The sequence below is a fragment of the Sinocyclocheilus grahami genome, unplaced genomic scaffold (genome assembly GCF_001515645.1).
Source record: "Sinocyclocheilus grahami isolate Dianchi unplaced genomic scaffold, SAMN03320097.WGS_v1.1 scaffold6.1, whole genome shotgun sequence".
In the NCBI taxonomy this organism is placed as follows: domain Eukaryota; kingdom Metazoa; phylum Chordata; class Actinopteri; order Cypriniformes; family Cyprinidae; genus Sinocyclocheilus; species Sinocyclocheilus grahami.
In genome coordinates this window covers 798,448-825,667 of record NW_015505185.1, presented here as the reverse complement: position 1 = coordinate 825,667, position 27,220 = coordinate 798,448, and the positions used below count along the sequence as shown (strand labels likewise).

General features: G+C 35.3%; 1 protein-coding gene across 2 annotated transcripts in view; it reads right to left on the bottom strand.

Annotated features, from left to right (window-relative positions):
- Positions 1–27,220, bottom strand: part of LOC107586826 (gamma-aminobutyric acid type B receptor subunit 1-like) — a 61,356-nt gene that overhangs the window by 17,332 nt on the left and 16,804 nt on the right. For both annotated transcript variants that reach the window (XM_016274368.1, XM_016274376.1), the window contains exons 8-18: positions 19,778–19,912; positions 16,460–16,630; positions 13,860–13,961; positions 12,702–12,767; positions 12,329–12,520; positions 11,996–12,241; positions 11,616–11,679; positions 9,037–9,114; positions 973–1,123; positions 481–613; positions 212–328 (exon numbers count right to left, since the gene is read on the bottom strand). In XM_016274368.1, coding sequence (XP_016129854.1) covers positions 212–328; positions 481–613; positions 973–1,123; positions 9,037–9,114; positions 11,616–11,679; positions 11,996–12,241; positions 12,329–12,520; positions 12,702–12,767; positions 13,860–13,961; positions 16,460–16,630; positions 19,778–19,912 — 1,455 coding nt within the window. The remainder of the gene's footprint in view (positions 1–211; positions 329–480; positions 614–972; positions 1,124–9,036; positions 9,115–11,615; positions 11,680–11,995; positions 12,242–12,328; positions 12,521–12,701; positions 12,768–13,859; positions 13,962–16,459; positions 16,631–19,777; positions 19,913–27,220) is intronic.

Genomic DNA, 27,220 nt, shown 5'->3' with positions numbered 1-27,220 from the left:
ATATATATATATATATATATATTGTATATGTGTGTGTGTGTGTGTTTATATATGTATATATAATTTTATAATTGCAATTTTTTTTATCAATAATTGTTATTTATTAATTGAAACAACATGAGAAATGAGTAAAGGATGGCAGATTTAAATTTTTTGGTAAACCATCCCCTTATAGGCAAGATACATTTTTTACCCACTCAAAATTATTTACCTTTCTCTTCTCTTTTTTCTCATCCTTCTTGGTGAAGACGGTGTGAACCCACCAGATCTTGGTGAACATGCTGCCATAGGCTAAACTGAAGCCTAGTCCAAGCAACCACAGGCGAAACTACGAGAGAATGAGAGACAGAGAGTTAATTTGGGAGCTCAGCTCCAAAGCAGCTATTAGTTTTTTACACCAAATCTTCGTCTTGCTCAAAGGTCAAGGCTGAATGAGAGGAAACGGCAATAAAAAAGTGAGTATAACATTTATGACACTACCTGGCACACCACGGGGAACTGTGATCTTTGGATATGGAGGCCATCGATGCCCAGAGGAAAGACAGCTGCTAATGCCAGCACGCAACCCACCGCCGTCATGTTGTTCAGATAGGGCTGAGAGTTCTGAATGTATCTGTCAGAAAAGTTACAACAGACTACAGATATATTACACTGTTTCAAAATGAGAAATCCAAAACATTTTAAGCTGAGCTGAAATATTGTTTTGTAACAGTCAAGGGAGCATTTAAAGGAGTCATAAAAATCGTGAAAAATCTAATTTTCCTTTATATATATAATAAAATAAAATAAATGCTCAAGAAATAAAATGATCAAAATTACACACTGGAGGTGCGGTGTCATTAAAATAATTCAAATGGACAAAACTGACATACTGACATACACAAAATAATTCTAAAATTACTTTTAATTGTAAGATTTTACTGCATTTCAGATCTCTTGCATGTGGATTTCTTATGAACACAGGATACTAACCTGACGCTACTGTTGTATATGTTGAAGGAAAGGCAAACTATGCCCAGAAGGATTCCCAGCCCAGCAAAGACAGACACTGATACAAAGAGCTTCTGGGAAAGGTAACGAAACTCCTCAATCACCTTGGTCTGGTCTGCCGGAGGGCCGAGGCCTATCAAAAGAGAAACCCGTCAGGAAATATCAGAGAAACCAAAAGAAACTCTGAAGCACAGACAGAACGGATCAGATCAACAGATAAGAACGTATAGATCACAACAACATGACACTAGATGCAGAAAAAAATCAGAGATTGACTTCGTTGAGAGTTCGAAGAGCAAAGGCGAAGTATTCCAGCTTAGTTCAGAGAGTCATTAGCTACATCTGCGCTGTCACACTTCAGAAACACTTGACTTGGAGGGAATATTAACAGATTTTTTTAGACAGAAAATTTTCTGTGAAATAAGGCCACTGGGCCGGTTTGACACGTCAAGTGTCTGGAAAATTTCAGGGGAAAAGGAAGCTCACAGCATTCACACATTAGCAAGACCAGACGGACTCTGACTTCTTTCACACTTTTCACACTTTCGGCGCTTGTTTTGGAGGAAAATCTGCAGAATTCTGTGAAACAGATTTAAAGATGTGTTAAATGGAGCTGGGAGTACTACACTTTCATTTCTAGCCCAAAAACCAAACAAATACACACACAAAAAATTAATAAACAAACATACAAAGGACAAGGAATGTGTAAACATTTGTGACTGAAGGTTATATTTCTGAGCTGGTGTGAGATCAGGGAGCCATTTGCCAGTTTCATTTTTTTGTTCGAAACTCTTGCAACAACAAAATGTTGCAAAATGAGAACAAATGTATATATCTGGGGGGATTTTTGATGATGGCATCTGGTATGAACACATTGTAAATGGCTTGTAAATAAGACATTTGGTGTACATGACAGGAGATCAAAGTGGGAGAGAGCAGGAAGACTAATGGCAATAAATGTGCATAAATATACTGACAAGACCTTTTCTTGCAGAGAAATGTCAATATCAATAGATTCAAATTTGAATGTTGTTATTTTTAATTAAGTTATCTGAAAACAACAGTGTGATGGACATTTTTGCTGTTGCATGGCATAATTTAAGTCATAAATTAGTTGAGAGAAATATGCCTATTATAATTAGTCAAAATAATTGATTAGTTAGTAATCATGTTTTATCACAAACTTGTGGTGGACAACTGAAAATTTAGTAGAATTTTAACGTACACTACCGTTCAATAGTTTGGGATCGAGAAGATATTTTAATGTTTTTATTAGAAAGCAGCTCACCAAAGCTGCTTTACAGTAAAAACAGTAATATTCTGAAATATATTAAAGAACTGTTTTCTACTTTAATATATTTAAAAATAGAATTTATTTCTGTGATGGCAAATCTGAATTTTAAGCATCGTTACTCTAGTCTCCAGTGTCACATGATCCTTCAGAAATCATTCTTTTATGCTGATTTGCTGCTTTCTTATTAATATCAATGTTTAATATTTTTGCGGAAACTGACATTTTTTCCGAATTCTTTGATGAATTGAAAGTTCAACAAAACAGCGTTTATTTGACATCAAAATAGTTTGACCATTACAAATATCGTTACTGTCACTTTTGAGCATTTGAATGCATTCTTGCTAAATAAAAGTATTAATCAAATTCATACTGACCCCAAACATATACGTTTATGGATGACATTGTTTGACTGAAACAAAATAGTTACGATCTACCAACTGTTTCAATAAATCTTCATGTTGTGAACATCAGTAAGAACCCCTACATATGATCCAAGATAAACTTAAAATTTCACAGATCATCTATGTATCAATGTATCAATCTAAAATAAGTAAAAAGAGACAACACCAGTGTAAACTCACAGTAAAAGCATTATGTTCTCACTCCTCACAGTAATGTTATCACTCTTACTGAAACTGTGACTAAAATTACGAATTTACGCCTCTCGCTGTTCAATCTGTCACTATAATTATAACCAAAAACAGGATTCCTGTGGGAACAATAATTACAGCGATGATGGCTGTCATAAAGCTATTTGAAAAAGACAAACAAATGACAGCGACTGGCAGAAATCTAACACTGAACAACTAAAATGAGAGTATTTCTCTGTCAGAAGCAATCGTGTCATTACCGTGGACAGAAAGCTGACCGTGAGGGACATGTGTCCGTGAAAGACAGCTTGCCCTCGGCTTCGTCAAAAGTGACACAAGGTTTGTTGATACTTTTCCGAATGTCAGAATACTGATGGGTCAGGAGTGACACCTGACATTGGCTACTGCAATGTGGCAGCAATGCTGTGAGAGATAAATGTGTGTGTGTGTGTGTGCGTGCGTTTTTGTGACAAATGAGGACATAAATTTGTATAATGACAAAGGTATGACATAGGTATTACAAGGAGAAGGTGACTTTTCAGGACATTACCCCATGTCCCCACTTTTCAAAACGCTTATAAATCACACAGAATGGAGTGTATTGAAAATCTGAAAAAGCACAAAGTCTCCTGTAAGGGGTAGGTTTAGGGGTAGGGTTGGTGTAGGGCAATAGAATATACGGTCTGTACAGTATAAAAACCATTACACCTATGGGATGTCCCCACTTTTCACAAAAACAAACCTGTGTGTGCTAGAAAGCTCTGTCCTGTCAGTCGATGCATTCGCACAGTAAACCTTCCATCGTCCTTGATCTAAGAATCAGGACAGGGTGTTGCTATGGAGACCTGGCTTAACAACAGTTTCCACAGCAATTTGGAAGAGAAAGTCATGCTAAAGTGGTTGTCAGGCACTCCAAAGAGATTGCTGAAAAGCAAGGGCACTGCCATATCAAAAAGACAGAAGAAACCAAGTCCTGAGTTCTGACCCATGTTGTGTGTTTTAAAGGGCACGTTTTTATTTTAAGAAAGATTAGAAACTGCACAAATGCTTGAAAATCTCACCCGACGAATCCCGGAGGAGGTTCTGCGCTATTTGGACAGAACAGCTGCTGCTTCTGCTATTATCAAGGGCAAAAAACGGCAAGCAATGTCACCAGCTCAATGCTCCGCTTTTTTCCATGGGGGGGGGGGGACATGACTAAATAGGCCATAACTGTGAATTCAGTTTTTCTGAAAATAGCCGTGATTGGCTAAAAAGGATGTGCATTTGCAAATGCGGGAAGAAAGTTATTAAGTCAAATTAAGTTAAATGGATTTTTGGAGGTTTTTGGATTTATGCCCTTTTGCAGTGCCTTTTGGCGACAGGAAGTTACTGCAGAGAAAGTAAAGGAGTGGGATCACTAATTGCTATTTTTAATCAGTGGTCAGGTGTTATTAAATGAAGGAAGCATTTGTTTTAAACACACAAAATTTTGTATATAAGCCTTATTGGGATATTAGCCTTATTTTTTAAATATACAATTATATTTAATTGTATACATATATTTGTATATACAATTAAATATATATTTATATACACATAAACCTTAATGTGCTCACCAAGGCTGCATTTTTTAGGTCAAAAACACAGTACAAACAGTAATATTGTATACTGTTACAATTCAAATGAACTGTTTTCTATTTGAATATATATTAAAATGTAATTTATTTCTGCGATGCAAAGCTGACTTTTCAGCATCATTACTCCAGCTCTTCTGTAGGGCTGGAAGATATGACTCAAAATCAAATCAAATCTTGATTAATTGAACATTTTACCTCGATCACGATTAATGAGTGATCATTTTATTTATTTACTTACTTTGTTTCCCTCATAGTTCACTGACAATGTTTGTACTGTAAAAATGCTCAACTATTAAAGTAAATGCAAACTGTTTATGGTTATTTATTGAATATTTCGAACAACTGAAATCAAAGCACACGTTTCTTAAAATGAAAAGGTCTTATGAAAAGTCACATTTCAGTTTTAATGTAAAAAATATATTTTCACATTAAAATATGTAAAAAGCATATTATTATGCTGCTCCTGTTGCTCAGATGACTCAGGTGTTTGAGTTCTCCAATATGTTGCTTTCATGCTGCTGACTGGACGGAGTAACGTGACTACACACGAGGTAGTATGTTTTTAAGGGAAAAGTCAGGGTTGCCAATTTGGGCTGCTGCCGCAGGTCGTTTTTCAGTCCGTTTTTTAATTAAACCAATCGCCCAACCCCTGAGCATAGTGGTTCAACGGTTCACAAATCTCACGGTTCGGATCACATTACGGTTTTTGGCCCACTGATCGGATCATTTTTCGGATCAGCAAGAAAATAAAAATATTTCAATTTAACTTGCTTTCCATTTATTACTTAAAGCGAAGTACTTCTTTGATAACACAGCAAATACTACTAGATTAACTAAGAAAGTTTAAACATGATTAAAGAGACAAGAGGACAGCCAGTAAAAATAAGAACAAATACACAAATTACAAGCATATATAAATACAACAGAATATGTTACAAATAAAATAAGGTTGGTAGTAAATACAGAAATGTAATAATTAGGGAAAATAACACTGCATAGTGTTCACTGTATAAATTAAATATAGATTTTTATCACAGCTGTTTTGTTGTTTGATGATTATTAATGACAGCAGCAGTATTTATAGGCCGCTGTCCTTTAAGACCTGATGCACGGATCCGATATAATGATACACATCACATCCGATTTCTTTCTCAGCTGTTTTCATTCTCAGCTGTTTTCATTCACTTGAGACATAACTGACTGCGTTTACCTGAATGATTGTCGAGATGGGTATTTTGTCAATTTTATGTGTATGTGTCTGTTCACAGGATTCAGAAGAGGATTCAGTTCGGTGTTCGCGAGTAACGAATCGAGTTCCCTTTCGCCTTTTCTCTCTAGAATTGTTTAAAATTCGCTTGCTTGTGTAAATACGAACAAATGATAAACTTATACTCTATTATGGTTAAATTCTGCAATTAATCCGTGATCTGTTTAACCACTACCTTTTAGTGACTTTTTTAGTGACGTGACATGTGGCCAAGTATGGTGACCCATACTTGGAATTAGTGCTCTGCATTTAACCCATCCAAAGTGCACACACACAGCAGTGAACACACACACACCGTGAACACACACCCGGAGCAGTGGGCAGCCATTTATGCTGCGGCGCCCGGGGAGCAGTTGGGGGTCCGGTGCCTTGCTCAAGGGCACCTCAGTCGTGGTATTGAAGGTGGGAGAGATCACTGTACATTCACTCCCCCCACCTACAATCCCTGCCGTTACAAGACTCGAACCCGCAACCTTTGGGTTACAAGTCGAACCTCTAACCACTAGGCCACGACTCCCTGAGCATGATTATATTAGAGGAAGGGGACACACAACGGAGGGGAAAACTGGGGAAAAAATGAGATTGGGCTAGTTTTGGTCTTGTTTTGAATAGCAATCGGGCTTGTTTTGTTTTGCGGACCTGGCAACCCTGGGGAAAGTATTAACAGGTTTAAAAAAACGAAATAACTGACATGAGAAAGTTACGTCGGTTAATTACTTTTCTATTACTTGTCCAGCCCTAGTCTTCAGTGTCACATGATCCTTTAGAAATCATTGTAATATGCTGATTTGCTACTCAAACATTCTGTGTGATTATCAATATTGAAAACTTGGTGTGTAATTTTTGTGTGTGTGTAAACCGTGGTACTTTTTTTTCAGGATTCTTGGAATAGAAAGTTCTAAATGACAGCATATATTTCAAATATAAACTTTTGCGACAATGCGAAAGTCTTTGCTGTCACTTTTGATCAATTTAATGCATCCTTCCTAAATAAAAATATTAATTTCTTTAAAAAAAAAAAAAAAAACTACTGACCCCAAATGGCATATTGTGGGTATATATATATATTTTTTTTTTACATACCTAATTTACTGTAATTAATTTTATCACACTGAACCTTACTATAAAGCATTGTATTTAAAGTTAATCTTGTGACCTTTTAGGAGGATATTAGCATATAGATGGTCTCAAAAATAATAGACATTGGACTAAAAGCCACAAAACTCCCATCCCACAGAAAAAGAATTAACTATATAAACTAAATATATAAATAAATTTATATGTAGCTAAAGTATCTAAACACACTCTCTCACTTTATAGAACCCAACCTTGTGTTCTTTAAAAAAGATAATAATAATAAAACCTTCAGAAACTTTCACATCTGAATGCATTTCATACACTTTGGAAACACTGTAATCACCCTGTCAAATACAGTAAATTGCAGTGTTCAGTCACTAAGCTGACACTGACATCTATAATAATCTTTCACTTTTTCCAAAATGTCTGCCTGCAGCATTGATCTTCACCTTGTAGCCATTCAGAAAACAAGTTCTAGTGAAGTGTGAGGTCATTACTCGTCTAATGTAGGGCAGTGCTGCTTTGTTACCGTCACGCTGGTGGAATCCACTCAATGGGATCACAGCATGAATGATTGATTAGAGCCTAAATCAAGAATGACTCACAGAAGAGGACCGGGCAAATCCAGCAAATAATCGCCTCTGTATCTCTTGGGTGAGAAAATACAGGATTTTGGTGGCGGCAATTCAATTCCCATTTCTTGGCAGAAAACCAATTTTTGGGGTAGTAGGGAAGGCACTGATTGGTGCTTTTGTTAATGATTCACTAGAATAGTATCCCGGCATCCATGCAGAAAAAGGAGCAAGTTGAGCAACAACTATGCATTTTTTATCGAAGCTATTCTTAGGGTGACATTGCACCTGACAGGACGCTTTTAAAAGTAAAGTGTTTCTTTTGCTTTGTTCACGCTGCATTTTTAGGACTGGCTGCCCAAAAAGGCCAATGGAAAACTGAAAATGATTTCACAAGGCGCATGACACAATAATAAGCATCAGAGGCATTTCTGTACTATTTACACATTCATGCATATGCTGAGTGTCAAACCACATACCCGTTTGCTCATTCAGTACACTCTAAATGCAGTCAATGTGAGCATAAATAAGTGACACTGCACTTTGTGTGACAGTCACACAGCATCCTGAATGAGGAAAAAAAGTACTTCATCTAATCTGATCATTTAGAACTGAAACATATTTCTAAAAATATTATTATAATCATGTTTCAGACAGCATTTAGATATGGTTTGCATTGGGTTGCACATTTTTTCCCCCACAGCTATTCTGAGCTGTGACATTAAAAGCAGCACAAAGGGAAAAAATACAAGTCAATTTAACTAGACTGGTAAATACTACGAATTTACTAAATACTAATCTAAATACAAAGAATCCTAAAATGTCATATCATAATCGTAAAAAATAAACACACAAACACACACATATATACATACATATATATATATATATATATATATACATATATATAAATACATATATATAAATACACACATATACAGTATATATTTTGAAAATACATACATGTATTTACATACACTAATATATATATATATATATATATATATATATTAAAAAAAATTGGGACAGAATACAGCTATTTTGAATCACTGTAGATGGAAAGAGATGCTTTTTAGAGCCACCAGCAGGGCCAAACTGAACCGTGCTAACTAGCCTTGACCCTTTGTTCAAGACCGCAAACAACTTAATGGATCGGAGTCAAAGACGTCAAAAAATTGGATTTTTGAACAAAACCTTGGTTTACCTTTCCACAGAAAGATTAAATTACTTTTTCAATTTCACACTCTTTCCTACACGTTGTACTTTCCCATTTATCGGTGAGCATCATCACACATTTTCATTTGATCCGCTCTGCGCCTTACATCTTCTTTCATCAATACCGGTTTGTCAATCGAGCAAATTCACAGAGCTGCACAAAGGTCAGAGCGAGCGTGAACGGCACCGCGGTTCCACTTCTCCGCTCCCCTGGGCCTGTATGGCCTCCTCTAGCAGAAAGGACAGCTAATTGTTAGCGATGTATTAAAGAGCGCGACAGGGCTTTGTTGAGCTAACAGAAATCAATACTGGTAAGCCTCAATCTCGACGAGCCGAGCGCGGCTGTGAAAGGTGACGGGAGTGGAATGGACAGAGCTGTCCCCACGTGCAGAAAAAGGCTGGTTTCTCTTACCGATCCATTTGTCGTTTCCATACCAGGACAGGTTGCCTTTTGTGCTGTCATAGTATCCAATCTTCTTGTAGCTCCCACCTGAGGGAAAAAAATGCAAGAAGTTAAATGAAAGACGAGAAACGCCTGAAAGAAAAGTGTATATGAAACCATCTTCTTCAGCCTTGACCCCAAAAAAAGAGACCCTCATCTGTCCATGAATTCCTTTTGTACTATAGACAATGTAATGAACAATGTAATGTTTTTAAAGGCTTGTATTAAAAGTCTTGTGTAAATATAGCATGTAATTAACAGTGTGTCAACTAAAGGTCACATTAAGAAAACTTGCTTGCACTAAGCACTGCAATAAAAGCTTCAAAAGAGGCCTGACTCGACAAATCTGGAAAAATAGTCGACTTAGAACTGCATCAATGGGTCGGGAAAAAAAAACAAGCCCAACTGCATTGATCAAAGTTAATCTGAAAGGCAACATATTGTAGAAAAACTTTGCTTTTTGGATATCAAAGACTTTGATGTACTATGTAGACAAACTTTCGCAAACACAAAACTTAAGACTCTCTCACCAGTCCAGACAGGAAATTTGGGTCATTCAGAAATCTTTAACACTAAAATACGACCGCAGACACAGTGAAGTAATGAGCAGGAAGCAGGATAAATGGGATTTTCTTTAACTACAGGCAGTTTAGGCCCTTTGGACTTTTAGAAAGTTTCTTTTAGACATTTTATTTCTAACATAAAGTCACTTTTCACACTCTAACTAGTTTAATTTGTCTACTAACAATGTCCAACAGTGGACATTGACACATAGGAGAATTTTGTCAGTTTGTCAAAATTTTGTCAAAATTTTTTTACCTGCATGTCACGTGACCTTTTCCCCAACTTTAGAAAACAGGGAACATGCAAATGTGACGACGGGCTACCAATGCCCATGAAAGAGTATGTGCACACAGTTACATAGAAAAATAGCACTGTCAAAAGTTTTTAAGCTCTTTAAGGTTTCAACCTTCACTTGCTTTAAGCTTCTTTTAAACAAACTGTACGTCTTTGACATGGCATCAAAAAGTAGCGAGTCAAAGGTGGTAGAAGAAGAAGTTACAATTTTGCTCGTCCCCCCCCCCCCCCCCCCCCCCATCACAGTGTAATTTCTACCACAAATCAAATTATGCATTCAATAACACACTTAGTTAGCATTTCATTTTATGATTCATATTATATATATACATACAGTGCTGGGTAGATTACTTTCAAATTGTAGTCGGTTACTGATTCCAAATTACATGAAAAACATACATTTCAGGGAATATAATCCGATTACTTTTTGATTACTTTTGGATTCCTTTTGACCTAACTCATTTATCACATTGATTTAAATATGAAAACCTTGTACCATTTTGCTATAAAAATGCAAAGAGAAAGCAAAAACATTCCATTTGTTGTTATTAAGAACATGAAGTGCATAAAACATCTAGGTTTCACAAACTGGGCTTTGTGAAAGAATTGCAAGGGGTTTGTGAGTTTAATGAAAAGCTGATAATTAATTAAATCATAAAAATGTAAAGCAAAAATAAATCATTTCAAAACAACAATAATCAAAATAAAACGCTAACTTTTTTTTACCTGCATGTCACGTGACCTTTTTCCCAACTTTAGAAAACAGGGAACATGCAAATGTTCATAAATCCAGTGCTGTGTGGCGTCTCAATTTTCTGAGTAATTATAGCCACCTGACTGGTCTTTGTGCGAATGTCCACAAAACTAGAAGACTTCTGAATAAGTGGTGGTCTATTTTAGAAAGGAAAATTTAAAAGATTAAAAAGATCAATTAAGAAGAATCAATCAATTCTGAAACATGTATTGCTATTGTGTGAATAATATGTAATCATATAATCAATCAAAAGCAACTATAGTCTGATTATGAGTATTTTAAAATTTAATATAATCTAATTACAAGTACCTAATTTTTGGAATTTGATTACGTAATCCAGATTACATATAATCAGTTACTACCCAGCACTGTATATACAAATGTAATATATACATTAATATACAATTACAATACAATTCAGTGCACTTTTTTTTTTTACAAGGGTGGTGGAATTTTTTTTCTATCCAGCTAAGCAAACATCACAGCTAAAAAAAAAAAACATTCAGTTGACTGGGAACAATAAAATACTAATTTACAACAGTAGAACTGTGTGGTAGAAATTATTTTTTTTTACAAGGGTGGTGGAATTTTTTTTCTATCCAGCTAAGCAAACATCACAGCTAAAAAAAAAAAAAACATTCAGTTGACTGGGAACAATAAAATACTAATTTACAACAGTAGAACTGTGTGGTAGAAATGATGTCACGGTTATTACAATCATAATCTTTGAAAAAAAAACAAAAAACGTTTTTTTTCCCCAAAAACAACTTTTACGTAAAATATTGAAAAAGTGTTTATTGGTTATTCTATCATAAGTGAACAATTATACAACACCACAAAAATTTAGGATGTGACCCTTTTAAATGCAGTTAAGTGCATTATTATGTTATCATCATTATCTTCTACATCAGTTTTAGGGATTTCAGTTTTTTTGTACCTTGCAGTTGCTCAATGAGAGTCCAGGCCATACGTGAACCTTGAGCATCAAACACGACATGACCCTACGAAACACAAATGCATAAATATAAAAAGTTGATACAAAATCATCATTTATGAAATCCATTTGTGACTCATCATGAAAACAGAAGCATAAAAGGCAAAGATCTGTGGAAAATAAAGGCTGAATCATCCCATAATGAGTTTGAACTCATTGTTATCATAAAAATGTGATCATCTGAGACTGATGAGTTTCTCTATGAGTTTAAGATTTAAAAGGCTCTCTGACAGGTCTGAGAAATTATCGTCTGGAGTATTTTATCTCATTGTTATCTGACAGCTATTTCTGATGTTTTTCAGAAAAGTTATTCATCAACTCACAGACACTCCTTCAAACGAGCTGGTGTTGAGGGCTCGGTAAATCTCAGCAGTGATTTCCTTGTTGTTGTAGTTGAAATCCTCCAATGCCCAGCTTTTGGCCCTCAGAGGGGCCACTGTTTTATTGAGGGCCAGTGCAAGAGCCCACACAGCATCATATGCCAGTGGAGCTTCCTGAAATCCACCCGTTTCTTCCGGATTCTTTCCCCCAAGACGTGACATCAGCTGGGCCAGGAACTCTTGCGAGGTCTGTGGAGGGATTTTTATAGGCAGTTTTAACATAAGCATGATCCAATGTAAAAGTCCTTGTCTGAATTAGTCATAAGATCCACTCACCAGGTTGGAGGCACCGCGGACGGTCTCCGGGTTTAGCATGACGATTTCAGTAGTGACGTGCCCTTCCACGGCTTCCGTCATGTTCTCCACTGTGCAATTGATGGCTGGATCTTTGATCTTAAACCAGTTGTCTGCGTACCAGCCGATGAGGAACCATACGTACTTCTTACCATAGAGTTTCTCTTTGAAGACCTGCCAAAGATGACACCATGTTTTCAAGGTTAGTGCTTAAGCAATAATCTTATTCAATATTTTAATCTCAGTTAAGCCACAGTGAGTTAACTCAAACTGAGTAGAAACATCGAGCTGAACTGATATAAATAAATTGACAGTTCAGATGTACTTGTAAAAAAGAACTGTAATTGTCACTTGCCTCGCAAAACACCTTTCTGGCTTCAGTCTCGTAAAAGAGGCCGACTATGATTCTAGCATCTTGACGCTGGAAACGTATTCGAGAAAAGAAATCAAGACACAGAAACATCCCACAATGTGTCACTAGCCTGATTTACATCCACATATTTTACGCAAATTTGGGATCATGCATAAAAACACTGGATAGAAACGGCATTAAAGATATTTGAGAATCAATTACAATTTCTTTCTTCATAATTTTCCCATAGGTGGAAACATAGCTACAGACAACAAATAGCAAGAATGATTATTAATAATGACTTTACCACAGTTTATTAATTTATTTGCAATTTATACTAACACTAACAGTATACCAACACTAACATAAGGAATAAATATATATAAATATTATATTGATTATATATAAATTCTGATTTGATCAGCTGCAGTTAAAGCTGCTATGTTGTTTGGTAACCACAAACAGCCTGTAATGAACTACATTAGTTGCTAGGATTATTTTTTATTTTGATAACTATTTATTATAAATATGACTCTCTATTGAACATTTCTACATAAAAGCAATAAGCCACTTGAGTATGTGGGTTACGCTGATTTAGTCATGTGTAAGAACACTTCTTGTGACTTCCTGCTTTAGTTCGTGACATGCTTTAAAGGTGAAGTATGTCATTTCTGAACCATTAGCATTACCAAACAGAATAGCACAAATAATGACAATTTTCAAAAAGCTTTTCTAAACATTTTCCAGAGAAATCATACAGGATTCCTTATAGTTGATGTGCATATTGATGTGAAAGGAGAAAATATTGTAGCAGTGAAATTACACACATGACCTTTAAAAACATTGAAGATTTTATATTCAGAGGAATTATATAAGGCTAGGCATATGCCAAAATATTTTAAGCCAAGCATTTAAAAAGACAGTCTCATGAGATCTTCATGCAATATCAGTTTACAATAAAAAGTGCTGTCTAATTATTCAATAATAACTGTCAGCAGTGACCGAGACAGTATCCGAACCGTCACTTGATCTGACAGAGGGGACCGATCCTTCAGACTGTTGATTTATTTCACATAAGATTTTCATGCGCTCTGCCTGCTAGCTACCCGTCACGGGCTGAGGAGAGGAAGTGAGCGGCTGGTGAATTTTTCATCAAAGCACCTTCAGGTTTTTGACAGCCACTGCGGGATCCGTGAGGAAGCTCTGTCTAACGCTTATCTCGATTCCGGCCTCCTTCACACGCTCCTCCAGATCATCCAAAGTCTGGAGAGAGAAAAAAAGAGAGCAGGAGTGACAGGACAGGAGTGATGTTTCTGGAGAGCGGAGGACAGGCAAGAAGAGCGCACATGAAAAGATCAAGGAGCGAGTGAAAGAGAAGAACAAAAGGAGGCCATGAGATGAATGGTCAAAGTGCACACCAAAGTAAAAGATATAGAGAAAAAGAACACAGTCCAGAAAGAAAGATGAATGGAAAAAAGATGGAGATATGAGCTCCGTTACAAAACCCTTTTTAAGGCGATATAAGTGCAATCCGGAAACAAAATTATTATCCAAAAATATTTATGCTTTTTATAATATATAAATAATAAAAAAAAACTCATAATTCATTTAATATATAATAGTATCCTCAAGTATCATTAAAAAAAGTTGTTAACTATAATATAAAGATCAGGGTTATTATTATTGTTAACTAAAACGAAAACTAACATCAAACGCATAAAAAAAAACATTTTCATTACATTAAATAAAATTTACTTATTTTATTTCAGCTAGTTTCCAAAGCAACATTTCTCAAATTAAAATTCAACAGAAAACTGTATAGACATATTTAAATAATAATAATATTGATGCCAAAAACACACAACAAATGACTCAAATTAATTCAAAATATTAACAACAACTGAAAAACTGATATACATAATATAAACTTATAATAAAATTAAAATGTATTAAATAGTTAAAATCAAAATATTATATATAAACAATTGAATAGATATACTCGTGATTCTTTCAATATATAACTATCAATAAAAATAAAAATAGTTAACTATAATATAAAAATAGCATGCGTGTATATCATTACATGATTGATATACTCACTCAGGAGTGCTATTTATGATGCCTATGTAGAGCTTTGCAAATCATTCTATGTAGGCAACGAGGCAGTGTATTTTTGAAAAGGTGCCAACGAGACCTCGTGATTCTTTCAATATATAACTATCAATAAAAATAAAAATAGTTAACTATAATATTAAAATAGCATGCGTGTATATCATTACATTTCATTACATGATTGATATACTCACTCAGGAGTGCTATTTATGATGCCTATGTAGAGCTTTGCAAATCATTCTATGTAGGCAACGAGGCAGTGTATTTTTGAAAAGGTGCCAATGAGATACCCGACATCAATGAATGGCGGAATATGGAGAAAGAAAGAGGATGTGAACAGGAGAGAAGGACTGGGATGAAAGTAAATGAGAAAAAGAGATGAGCTGGTGAAGAGATGGAGAGGGATCATTAGCCTAGCGGAATTACACTAGCTCAATACTGAATCCACGCACGAGAGATTTATGACTTGGTCAATATTCCTAGCAGCCAACATGAAGAAAAATGACTTTAAGAGTCCTTCATCACTTAAGGAGAGAATAATCAACCACGGTCTTTGCCATTCACTCTGAGGCATTAACCTTAGAGTAAAGGGGCAGCTAAGCTCACTAACAGTTTTAAGATGTACAGGAAACCACTTTTCTGGAAAATTACTTCCTTTAAAGGGGTCATACCATTTTTTTTACATTTAATTTCCCCCTGAGGTCTACTTATAGCGTGCATCAAAGTTTTTTGCGCAAACACAGTCATAATTAATTTTTTATGACCATTTTCCATTTTCAATTTCTTAGTGACCTTTCAAATTTGTATGCCGTTTTTTGTTGCTGTGTGTTTAAAGGGTTAGTTCACCCAAAAATTTAAATTCTGTCATTAATTACTCACCCTCATGTCGTTTCAAACCCGTAAGACCTTCGTTCATCTTCGCAACACAAATTAAGATATTTTTGATGGAATCTGAGAGCTGTCTGACCCTGCATAGACAGCAATGCAACTGAAATGTTCTCAAGTCCAGAAACGTAGCAAGGAGATCTGTAAAATAATCCATGTGACATCAGGGGTTCAACCGTAATTTTACGAAGCTACAAGAATAATTTTTGTGTGCAAAATAAAAATAAAAACGACTTTATTCAACAATTTGTCTCCTCCGTGTCACCCTGGTGCCATTTTGGAGAGTATCAGCTGGACGTAAACAGTCCAAACGTTTTCGTTCAGATCAAATCACAACAACGTAGCAAACAGATCCGGCATGACGCAGCTGACACAATTAATAATTAATGACAGAATTTTCATTTTTGAAAATGAAAATTCTGTCATTAATTGCGTTGCTGTGTATGCAGGGTCAGAATGCTCTCGGACTTCATCAAAAATATCTTAATTTGTGTCCCGAAGATGAACGAAGATCTTATGGGTTTGGAACGACATGAGGGTTGAGTAATTAATCAGAATTTTCATTTTTGAGTGAACTATTCCTTTAAAGTTTCAAGATGCATTTCACACAGTGAGCTGTATTTGAGGTTTAACTAAGAGGACGGTCTCAACCAAAATCTTATTCGTCACCAGAAATCTTCAGAACCTGGTAGCAGTTGGAAAAGCACAGCATGAATATACAGAGTATGATAAATAAGAGAGAATGTTTTGGATGTAGGACTGACTGAGGTAAAGACTTCAGTGGTCTGCTGGATGGTGGCAATCTTTGTCCATCCCCACTTCTGGAAGAGCCGCACACGTGTGGGATTATGCAGAGTTGCTGACGGGTGCGTACGGAAGAAAGTGGGAAAGCGCTGGCGGTTGGATAAAGCTGGAGAACTGGAGCCGTATGAAAACTACAGAGAGAGAGGGAGACAGCAGTTAAAAAGGTGGAAGGATAGAGAGAGCATATTGGAAAGATTTACTCAGCTATATGGTTGACCTTATTTGATACCCCTGAAAAGAACGAAACACAAAGCAAAAGCAGAGCAAAAATATTAGTCAGATTTCTGCACACACTGGAAGAAGGGTAAATGTCAACCCAGTGAAGCCAGAAACTTGAATAAATAAGCCAATCTGTTTCTACATCCAATGTTGACGTGTCAGTACTTAGAAAGGCACAACGTAGGAATGCTAACTGCTTTCTGCTTCAGAAATAAACCTTTGTATTTCAAGCAATGAACCAGGTTGCCTGATGAAAAAGAATTAAATGAGTAGGCTACTTATTATAACACTTTATTTTAAGGTGTCCTTGTTACACGTTACATGTACTTACTATTATAATAACAATAAATTATGCATAATTATATACAAGTAACCCTTAACCAAACCCTAATCCTAACCATAACCATATAGTAAGTACATGTAGTTCATTAATATTACTCTGTACTTAACTGTATAATTACACTGTAACAAGGACACCTTAAAATAACCCATTTTTAAAGTAACTGTACTTATAATGTAATACTTTACTTATTAAAACACCTCAGTTTACTTTCACTTTAAAGTACATTTTAAGGCATCATGTGTTAATAATATTTTCATGCTTTAAAGTAGTACACTTCGTTTGATATGTTGGCATAACATAAAACAGAATTTGATTATAATTTTAACTGTGTTATGCTATATTACATTTAATTTAATATATTTAAAATGTAATCAATTGCAACTTTATACATTAATGTAACATTACAAATGTGTTATTTTAATATAGCCTATATATATAAATAAATGATATCAACTTTCAATAGAAATGACAGAAACGCTGCATTACATACTGTATAAAGATTAAAAAATGCACTTTAAAAGGTCAAAAATGTATAATTTTACCATTTAGTAAAATTTTAACTAGAATATATTTTCATTTAACTGCAATTAACTCACATTGAAGTGATGGAAAACATTACATTTAGTTTGCACTTAAAGGGTTAGTTCACCCAAAAATGAAAATTAGGCTGCGTTTTACTCACCCCCGAGGCATCCTAGGTGTATATGACATTCTTCTTTCAGACGAATCCAGTCGGAGTTATATAAAAAATAGTCTTTGATCTTTCAAGCTGTTTAATGCCACTCAGCGGGTGTTGCATGCATCAGTCCAAAAGAACTTAAATAAAAATCGCCCATCCATAAAAAAAAGTGTCTCACACGGCTCCGGGGGGTGAATCGGTGCGTTTTTTTAAGAAAAATATCCATATTCAAAACGTAATAATCACTTGAATCTAGCTTGCGCTCACTGTTGTAAACAGAAGCAGTTCCGGGGGAATGACGTATGAGGTTGGCTTTGTGCATGCGCCGCTCAGAAGTAACGAACGCGGAAGTGCAGGGGAGAGATCAAACTGTCACTTATTAGAAGAACAAAACGAGGATTTGTAAAGAAGAATGTCGGAGGATTTTGATATAAGCCAAGAGGAGACTGGTTTTCCTTTGCTAAAGTAAGGAAACTTTGCTTCCTTTGATCTTGTAAGCAAACGTTGGTTTTCAGGAGACTCACCGGCGCATGCGCAACGCTGACCTCATACATCATGCTCCCAGCAACTGCAACTGCTTCTGTGTACAACTGCTGGCACAAGCTAGATTCAAGTGATTATTACGTTTTGAATATGGATATTTTTCTTACAAAAACGCATCGATTCGCTACAGAAGGCCTTTGTTCAACCCCCGGAGCCATGTGAGGCACTTTTTTTTTATGGATGGGCAATTTTTATTTAAGTTCTTTTGGACTGAAGCAATGCAACACCCGCTGAGTGCCATGAAACAGCTTAAAAGATCAAAGACAATTTTTAATATAACTCCGACTGGATTCGTCTGAAAGAAGAATGTCATATACACCTAGGATGCCTCGGGGGTGAGTATAACGCAGCCTAATTTTCATTTTTGGGTGAACTAACCCTTTAAGTATATATTATTTCCATAACAAGAACTCTTTTTTAAAGTATGCTCAAGTGTAATTCTTTTTCACAAGGGTTGATTTGCCTACACTGTCTCGTATAAACAGCTATTCATTTTTCATGAGCATCTCTGTCATAATCTACTAGAGTACAAACCCATCTGTCAAAAAAGTAACTGAAGTCTTACAGGTTTCCTTGGAGAGTTGATTTGTTATAAGTAAACTCACAATTCGCCTTTTCCAACTTTTTCTAAATTACATGCAGCAAACTCAACTTTTCCACATAAGTAAACTCATTTGAAAGTCAAGAACAAAGACAGTGTTGAGAACATTACTTTTCAAATTCCTGCAAACCTCGGTGGATGCCAGATAGAAAGAGAATAATTGGAAAACTTAATTATTTTGTCAAATTGCAAAGAGTATCTTGTGTATTTTATTCTTTTTTTTACACTTTCTCATTCGGTTCTCTGACTTCCTTGAGTGCCTCTTTTGACAGTTTTAATTTGTCAGCTTCTTCAAAAGTGTCAACAAACTACAGAAAGTCAATAAGATCACAAGTCCAAATTCTTTTTGTTCCTTGACCCAAAAACAACACAGAACTGCTTGTTATATGTAGCACTTTTGCACTGAAATCTCTAATCTAGTTGCAGTTAAGGACAGTGAAACTGTTTTATCATTTTACCATTTTGTTTAATCAGGAATGTATAGAGGCCTGTTTCTGTCACAGAATAAAATATAAATATGTAATTGTGACTTTTTAATCCCACAACTCTTGACTTTTTTCTTGCAAATCTGAGTTTACATCTCCCAATTCAGACTTTTTTCCTCTGATTTTTTTTTTATGTCTCGCAATTCAGACTTTTTTTTCACAATTGCAAGTTTACACCTCACAATTCTGAGAAAAGACGATTGAAGTGTGAGATAAAAAGTCGCAATTATCTTTTTTATGTTTTTAATTCCATGGCAAAAACAAGCTTCAGTAGGAATGACGATAAACCTACCTCCCAATACAAAACTCTCTAACATTCTACAGTCAAATTCAGGTGAATGGAGAAACCAATGATCAACAATGCAGATGTAAATAGTTCAGACCGAGATGTACACATAGCAAACACACCACTATAAGGTTCCACATGCGTGCTGCCTCGGCCACAAGCGTAGACACAGAGCTGCAACCTGGCATCAAGACGATCTTTATGGGCTCTGTGTACAGCAAGTCGTACAGCAGCTTAGTGGCCTCTCCTGGATCACACTGAAGGAAAGAGAAAAAGAACATCAAGACAGTCATAATTAGCCTACTACTTTGAAAAAGTTAACTGAAGCTCACAGGATGTAAAAGCTTCACTTGAGCATGTCATAATCAATAAAGGATCAATGAAATCAGCACAGTATCTCATGGCCCAGAAAAAACGAACTGCAGTGATGCTGTAACCAAAGACCTCTCGTGCTGCAGTTCACTGTGACAAATACAACAGGAAGTGATTCACAAATGAGGGGGTGACTGCTCGCACGCCGCAGATGCAGTCGCACTGAAATGGTGCCCTTGGTAACGATCAGCAGAAACACTTAATTAGGAGAGGCATGCATGCTTTTATTTTCGTTAAAGTTAGAACTAAATGACACAGTGCTGGTCTCAAAATCGATGACAGTCAGAAAGCAACCACTTTGGATCCGTCTTACCAGTAGTTACTAGGAATATCTAATAATAATATTTTTGTCAGATATCACTTGTCGTATCAATCTAGAACATTTCTCAAAGAGCCATGTTGTTTCCTTGCTCCAGTCTCTCTTGGCGTCCCCAGGGAGCTGAGGCGTTTTCATTCAGTGCACGGCCTCGGAGAAGCAGCCATCGAGAGGAACTGAAGACGCTTGACGTGACGGAGGCATCTGTGTTCTTAAAGTCCCCGGGGCTGAAGGTTATGCAGGTCTCTGGACCAGAATACTGAACGCCGACTAAAAAAAGGGGGCAAGATGCTCCTTCTCTCACTGCTGTTGGACACAAGGACAATTTTGTTTTTGTTGGGTCTGACATAACGGTACAGGGTTGGGCTAAAAAAAAATCAGAATTGAAGAATTGGGTACTTATCAGTTCACAAGTCTTTGAATTTGAATAGATTTGACTACACTATGTATCTATACTCTTGTGAAAATAAATGCACTTAACTGTATTGAATGTGCGCTTGTAGTGAACTTCAACTCTTAAAAGTGTATTTAACAACTGTACTTGCAGATAATATAATATAATATTAATGAAATAAAAGGCCACTTACTTACTAAGTTTCTTAACACACTTAAGATTGCACTGACGGTAGCCATTATCTCCCATAGTATTTTTTTCAATACTATACAAGTCAATAGCTACCGTCGGGTATTAGGTTACCAACATTCTTCAATATATCTTATTTTGTGTCCAACAGAAGAAAAAACTCATACAGGTTTGGAACAAGTGGAAGGTGAGTAAATGATGACAGAGTAAATGAAAGAGTAAATGATGGGTGAACTATCCCTTTACAGAACAAGTTCAATCATTATGTTTTAATAAGCTTTATTGTACTTTAAAGAATTACACTTATTTTGATTAAGGATCCATTTTTAAGGGTTATTTTTTCTTTTAGCCTACTACTTTGAAAAAGTTAACTGAAGCTCACAGGATGTAAAAGCTTCACTTGAGCATGTCATAATCAATAAAGGATCAATGAAATCAGCACAGTATCTCATGGCCCAGAAAAAACGAACTGCAGTGATGCTGTAACCAAAGACCTCTCGTGCTGCAGTTCACTGTGACAAATACAACAGGAAGTGATTCACAAATGAGGGGGTGACTGCTCGCACGCCGCAGATGCAGTCGCACTGAAATGGTGCCCTTGGTAACGATCAGCAGAAACACTTAATTAGGAGAGGCATGCATGCTTTTATTTTCGTTAAAGTTAGAACTAAATGACACAGTGCTGGTCTCAAAATCGATGACAGTCAGAAAGCAACCACTTTGGATCCGTCTTACCAGTAGTTACTAGGAATATCTAATAATAATATTTTTGTCAGATATCACTTGTCGTATCAATCTAGAACATTTCTCAAAGAGCCATGTTGTTTCCTTGCTCCAGTCTCTCTTGGCGTCCCCAGGGAGCTGAGGCGTTTTCATTCAGTGCACGGCCTCGGAGAAGCAGCCATCGAGAGGAACTGAAGACGCTTGACGTGACGGAGGCATCTGTGTTCTTAAAGTCCCCGGGGCTGAAGGTTATGCAGGTCTCTGGACCAGAATACTGAACGCCGACTAAAAAAAGGGGGCAAGATGCTCCTTCTCTCACTGCTGTTGGACACAAGGACAATTTTGTTTTTGTTGGGTCTGACATAACGGTACAGGGTTGGGCTAAAAAAAAATCAGAATTGAAGAATTGGGTACTTATCAGTTCACAAGTCTTTGAATTTGAATAGATTTGACTACACTATGTATCTATACTCTTGTGAAAATAAATGCACTTAACTGTATTGAATGTGCGCTTGTAGTGAACTTCAACTCTTAAAAGTGTATTTAACAACTGTACTTGCAGATAATATAATATAATATTAATGAAATAAAAGGCCACTTACTTACTAAGTTTCTTAACACACTTAAGATTGCACTGACGGTAGCCATTATCTCCCATAGTATTTTTTTCAATACTATACAAGTCAATAGCTACCGTCGGGTATTAGGTTACCAACATTCTTCAATATATCTTATTTTGTGTCCAACAGAAGAAAAAACTCATACAGGTTTGGAACAAGTGGAAGGTGAGTAAATGATGACAGAGTAAATGAAAGAGTAAATGATGGGTGAACTATCCCTTTACAGAACAAGTTCAATCATTATGTTTTAATAAGCTTTATTGTACTTTAAAGAATTACACTTATTTTGATTAAGGATCCATTTTTAAGGGTTATTTTTTCTTTTTCATTCCATTGATGTATGGTTTGTTAGGATAGGACAATATTTGGCCGAGATACAACTATTTGAAAATCTGAAATCTGAGGGTGCAAAAAAAAATTTTTTTTAAATCTAAATATTGAGAAAATTGCCTTTAAAGTTGTCCAAATTAATTTCTTAGCAATAAATATTACTAATAAAAATTTAAGTTTTGATATATTTACGGCAGGAAATTTACAAAATATCTTCATGGAACAACATGGTAATCATGAAATTACATATAGTGTACTTAAATGAACTTAAGTCCCACTTAAGTGGGTCAAAACAAGTTATGCTAATTGCATCTAATATGAATCTAAAGTATAATACATTTTTATTTAATTGCAATTACCATGGCATTAAATGCCTGAAAACATTACATTCAGTTCGTACTTAAATATATATTTTTTAAGTATATTATTTGCATAATAAGTACTTTGCTAAAGTGTATCTACATTTTTTTACACAAACAAGGCTTTGTCAAGCCACTTCAAATTTTGTCTTGACATACTTTGCTATTCTAGTTAAAAATACTGATTCATTTTAATTCTACATAGATTTAAATTCAAATTGCAATTCTGCATCCTGTTCCATTTTTTAAGTTCAAATTTAATGTGGCCTGATCCCATTCCTTATTTCTCACAAATAATTTCCACTACTTATACTTATAAAGTGTTTTGACTGAGTCATTGAAGGATATTTGGCAAACACAAGCACAGTGTGCGTAAAAATAAAGACATTGACGCATACAGAGCAAGCTGCTAGCCAGATCTGTAGCTTCGACTTTGTTTACTATACAGATTCAAATGCTAAATGTCTCATCCCAATGAAGCAAAACTCGTCTTCCCGTGACTCAGACCATGAATGAGTCTTTATCTGCTGTTCTGCCTCACATTAACTTGCAAGTGTTGGTTTGTCATTTCTAAGCTGCGATTCTGCATCCCTGAACCCAGATGAGAATGAATAAAGCATGTATTTGGATATGGAAATCCTTCTTATTACAATCTGGATACAACAGATGCCAATTAAAACAGTGAAAGCACAAGTGTCTCATCAGGGCATGAGCCTCTCTCTCTCTCTCTCTACCTCGGTCTCACTCTATCACAGTTAATAATTGATCAAAGTTTTCAGGCTGGGCTTTGATATAACCATGGCAACCGTCTGGAGAGGGAGAGTGTATCTGTGCAAGGGGGTTCCTGTAAATATTTGCTCTAAAACACACACAAGATTGACCACAGCTTCTGACACCAGAGTCTAAGACTGTCTTTGAGATTTCCATTTATGACCAGTATCATAGCATGAATCAAAAGTCAGATGTGTTTGTATTCATTTTTATTATGAAATGTGCAATGTTGTATCATTCTAAAAAGTTGCAGGCTAATGCTGTTATTTTAGTTTACCATAAATGCTTATCAGTACATATCGCAGTACACTTTCAGCATGTTTCAAATACAAAAGAATTATGAAATGACATATAATATTGCACTTAAGTCCTATAAGTTAGTCAAAACAAGTTCAGCTAACTGTATTTAATATACCTTTTAATTAAAAAAAATAGTATAATATAATTTCATTGTATTTCTAATACATTATAAATGTAATATAAATTTTATTAAAATTGCATTTTATATACATTTTTTTATTTTCTTAAATGTTATTTTATTATATACATTTTTTTAAAAACTCATTTTACACTTAAGTATATTCTTTTAAAGTGTATTATTTACATAACAATATCTTTTCTTTTTTAAAGTATGCTATGTAATCTAATTTTTTTAAACTTTTAAACATGGGTTGTCTTGACAGACTTTGTTATTCTAGTTTTCAAAAATACAGTTAATATGAATTTCTCCGAATTCCAATTTGTTTTAATTCTAATTTATTAGATTCAGAAATCTAATTCTGCATCCTGTTTCTTTTCTCAGTTCAAATTTAATGTGGCCTGATCCCATTCTTTCTTTCTAACAATTTCCATTGCATATCTGGCTAATAAAATAAAGCTCACAAGTCTTTTGATTAGTGACAACAGTGATTATTACTGTTGCATGCTAATGCTGTTCTCATACTTTTAAACAAGCTAAATATTAAATTTGTTGTGTAATTCCATGCTGTTTGTATTACGGCTGTTTGTATGTACAGTAAATGATGCCTCAAATCATACAGCTTATTAAACAGAGCTTTGATATTACTTGTCTAAGTGATCAGACTAACCATTTTTGCCTGGCAGATGATAAAATGTGGGGACAAAAAATAATAAATCCCATAGGCTTACACCAAAGAAAGAACCCAAGTCATATTTAGAAAATCATAGAAACGTAGCGTATAAGTTTTGCATGGACAAGCACCCCTTACTAAAATCCATTTAGCCTCATTTTAATATGACACATAAAAAAAGGAAGGAAAAAATGAAAAGAACAAATGGATTAGAAAAGCACTGATCTGTGTTCTGCTGCCAGAGCATGGCAGGGGTTATTATAACACTCATTTATTAAATAAATATTTATCAAATGTCAAATGAAATTGGAATTTTGAGGTGACTTCCATGTTTCTATGCAAACATTGCTCGGCGTGATAATTGGCTATTTGAGAGAGATTAAAAGAATGCCCCAAACATGCCTGAGATTCTTTGAACAATAATTAAATGCAAAATCCACATCAAATTTGATTTTCTCCCTTTGTAATTACATTTCTGACACCCGAAAGCAATTTTGATTAGAATCTCATCCAGGTATGAAGTGCTCCCCAATCAAGAGGAAATGCTCAAAATATCTGTCGGCTTAAATGTCAACGAGTCGGAGCACTTCACACCTGCTCTTCCATCTCCACGGCATACTAACACATGACATTTATACAATCTTCTGATATTGCATTCTTCTACTTGTGCACCTGCAGTATGCCTTAGACTTTAATTAAGATTAATGCTAAATTAAAAGAGATTCGAGTCATGGGTGGAATTGGGTGACATTTCTAGAAAGCAGTTAATAATAACTGGAATCGTACATAGCATTTTTATTAAATCATGAATTAAGGTGAATCAAATCAAGATTATTGCAGTACTGTTAATATTGCCTTTCGTATGATAAATTGCTTGTGCTTTTTCTCATTTAAAAGTCACTTTGGATAAAAGTATCTGGTAAATGATTAAATGTACCCTGATAATCAAAATGTAGTATGAGAAAAGAAAAAACACAATTAGACCCCTTCGTCCTATTTTTTTTTTTACATTTATTTATTTTTTGTATAGAATACAGTTTCAATACAATAATTACATATCATAATAAAACAATTAATTATTGTATTTAAAAAAGTTCCAACTGTCACATTTTACCCCATATTTGACCCTGAAATATTTTACAAAGCCCCTTTATATGTAATTTTTTTTCTTTCCAACATAAATTGTGTAACTCCCAATTAATATAATTTTTTTAACACAACACATTTTGGTATCTCATTAGGAGATTAAAAGATATAAGTAATTGATCTAATTATGACATGAAATGCACAAAAATATTTCTACAAATATTTAGTAACTTAATTTGTATGCTCTTAATTAAGTTTGCATATGTGCTAATATGATCGCTAAGGAAAATCCACCAGATGCACTGGTTAATCGAATTTCATTTTCATGCAAGACTAAAAACAACACAGATGCATGTGTTTTTCCCACTTTTAATATAATAAACAAGTGTAATTTAAATATTATTTAAATCAATAAAAAATAGTGATTTTGAACCCATATTTAAAGAAACCGTTTACAAAGGCCCTTTAGATGTAGTTTTCTCTTTTCCGCACAAATTGTACACCTTTTTTTTTTTTTTTACATAACACATTTTGGGATCAGAAAAAAAGTATCTCTCACACACCCATTGTATCCTAAATATTAAGATTTTTAAATGCTTTTCAATGTGGGTCAAATTCAACTCAAGGATCACACTTTCTCAAGCCAACAGGAGGTTTAACGAACTAACTGGGTCTACAGTGATCATCTTGACACATTACAAACGGTTACAATTCAACTCAATCGTGAGTGGTCAGACAGGTGCTGCAGATACACAGGAGTCTGCAGAAGGACCTCCTTATCCTTACAAGATCTACAGAGATGCAAGTTTGTTTGAACTGTGGTTTCACTGGTGGCTGTTGCCATGCCAACCCTCCTCTCCCTGATTCTTCCTCTATATTGAGTGTGATTGCAATGCAGAGTGCGGTTCACCAATCACAACCATGATACAACACATCTCTGTCCACTTAGAGCACTCTTTAACTGTTTCCTCACCTACAGGAGGTCAGAGCCGTCACGCCACACCGGTAAACTAAACTCAACTTCTGAAAGTTCTACATATTTCTTGGTGGTCTCACATTTTTGCATATATTTACTATCATACATTTTTGGTATCAAACCAGCACTGGCATATTTGAGGATATAAATGATTGAAGGGTTTAACAGCACTGTTATTTGTGGCTTTTGACAGAATTGAAACTCAGGACACACAACTTTCTACAAAAGGCAGAAAAAAATCTCTCTCCACTTATGCATACTGCACAAAAAATTATATTTAAAAATAAATAGACTGAGGAATACACTTTGGAGGTGATCTTGGAAAACTCTACAACGCT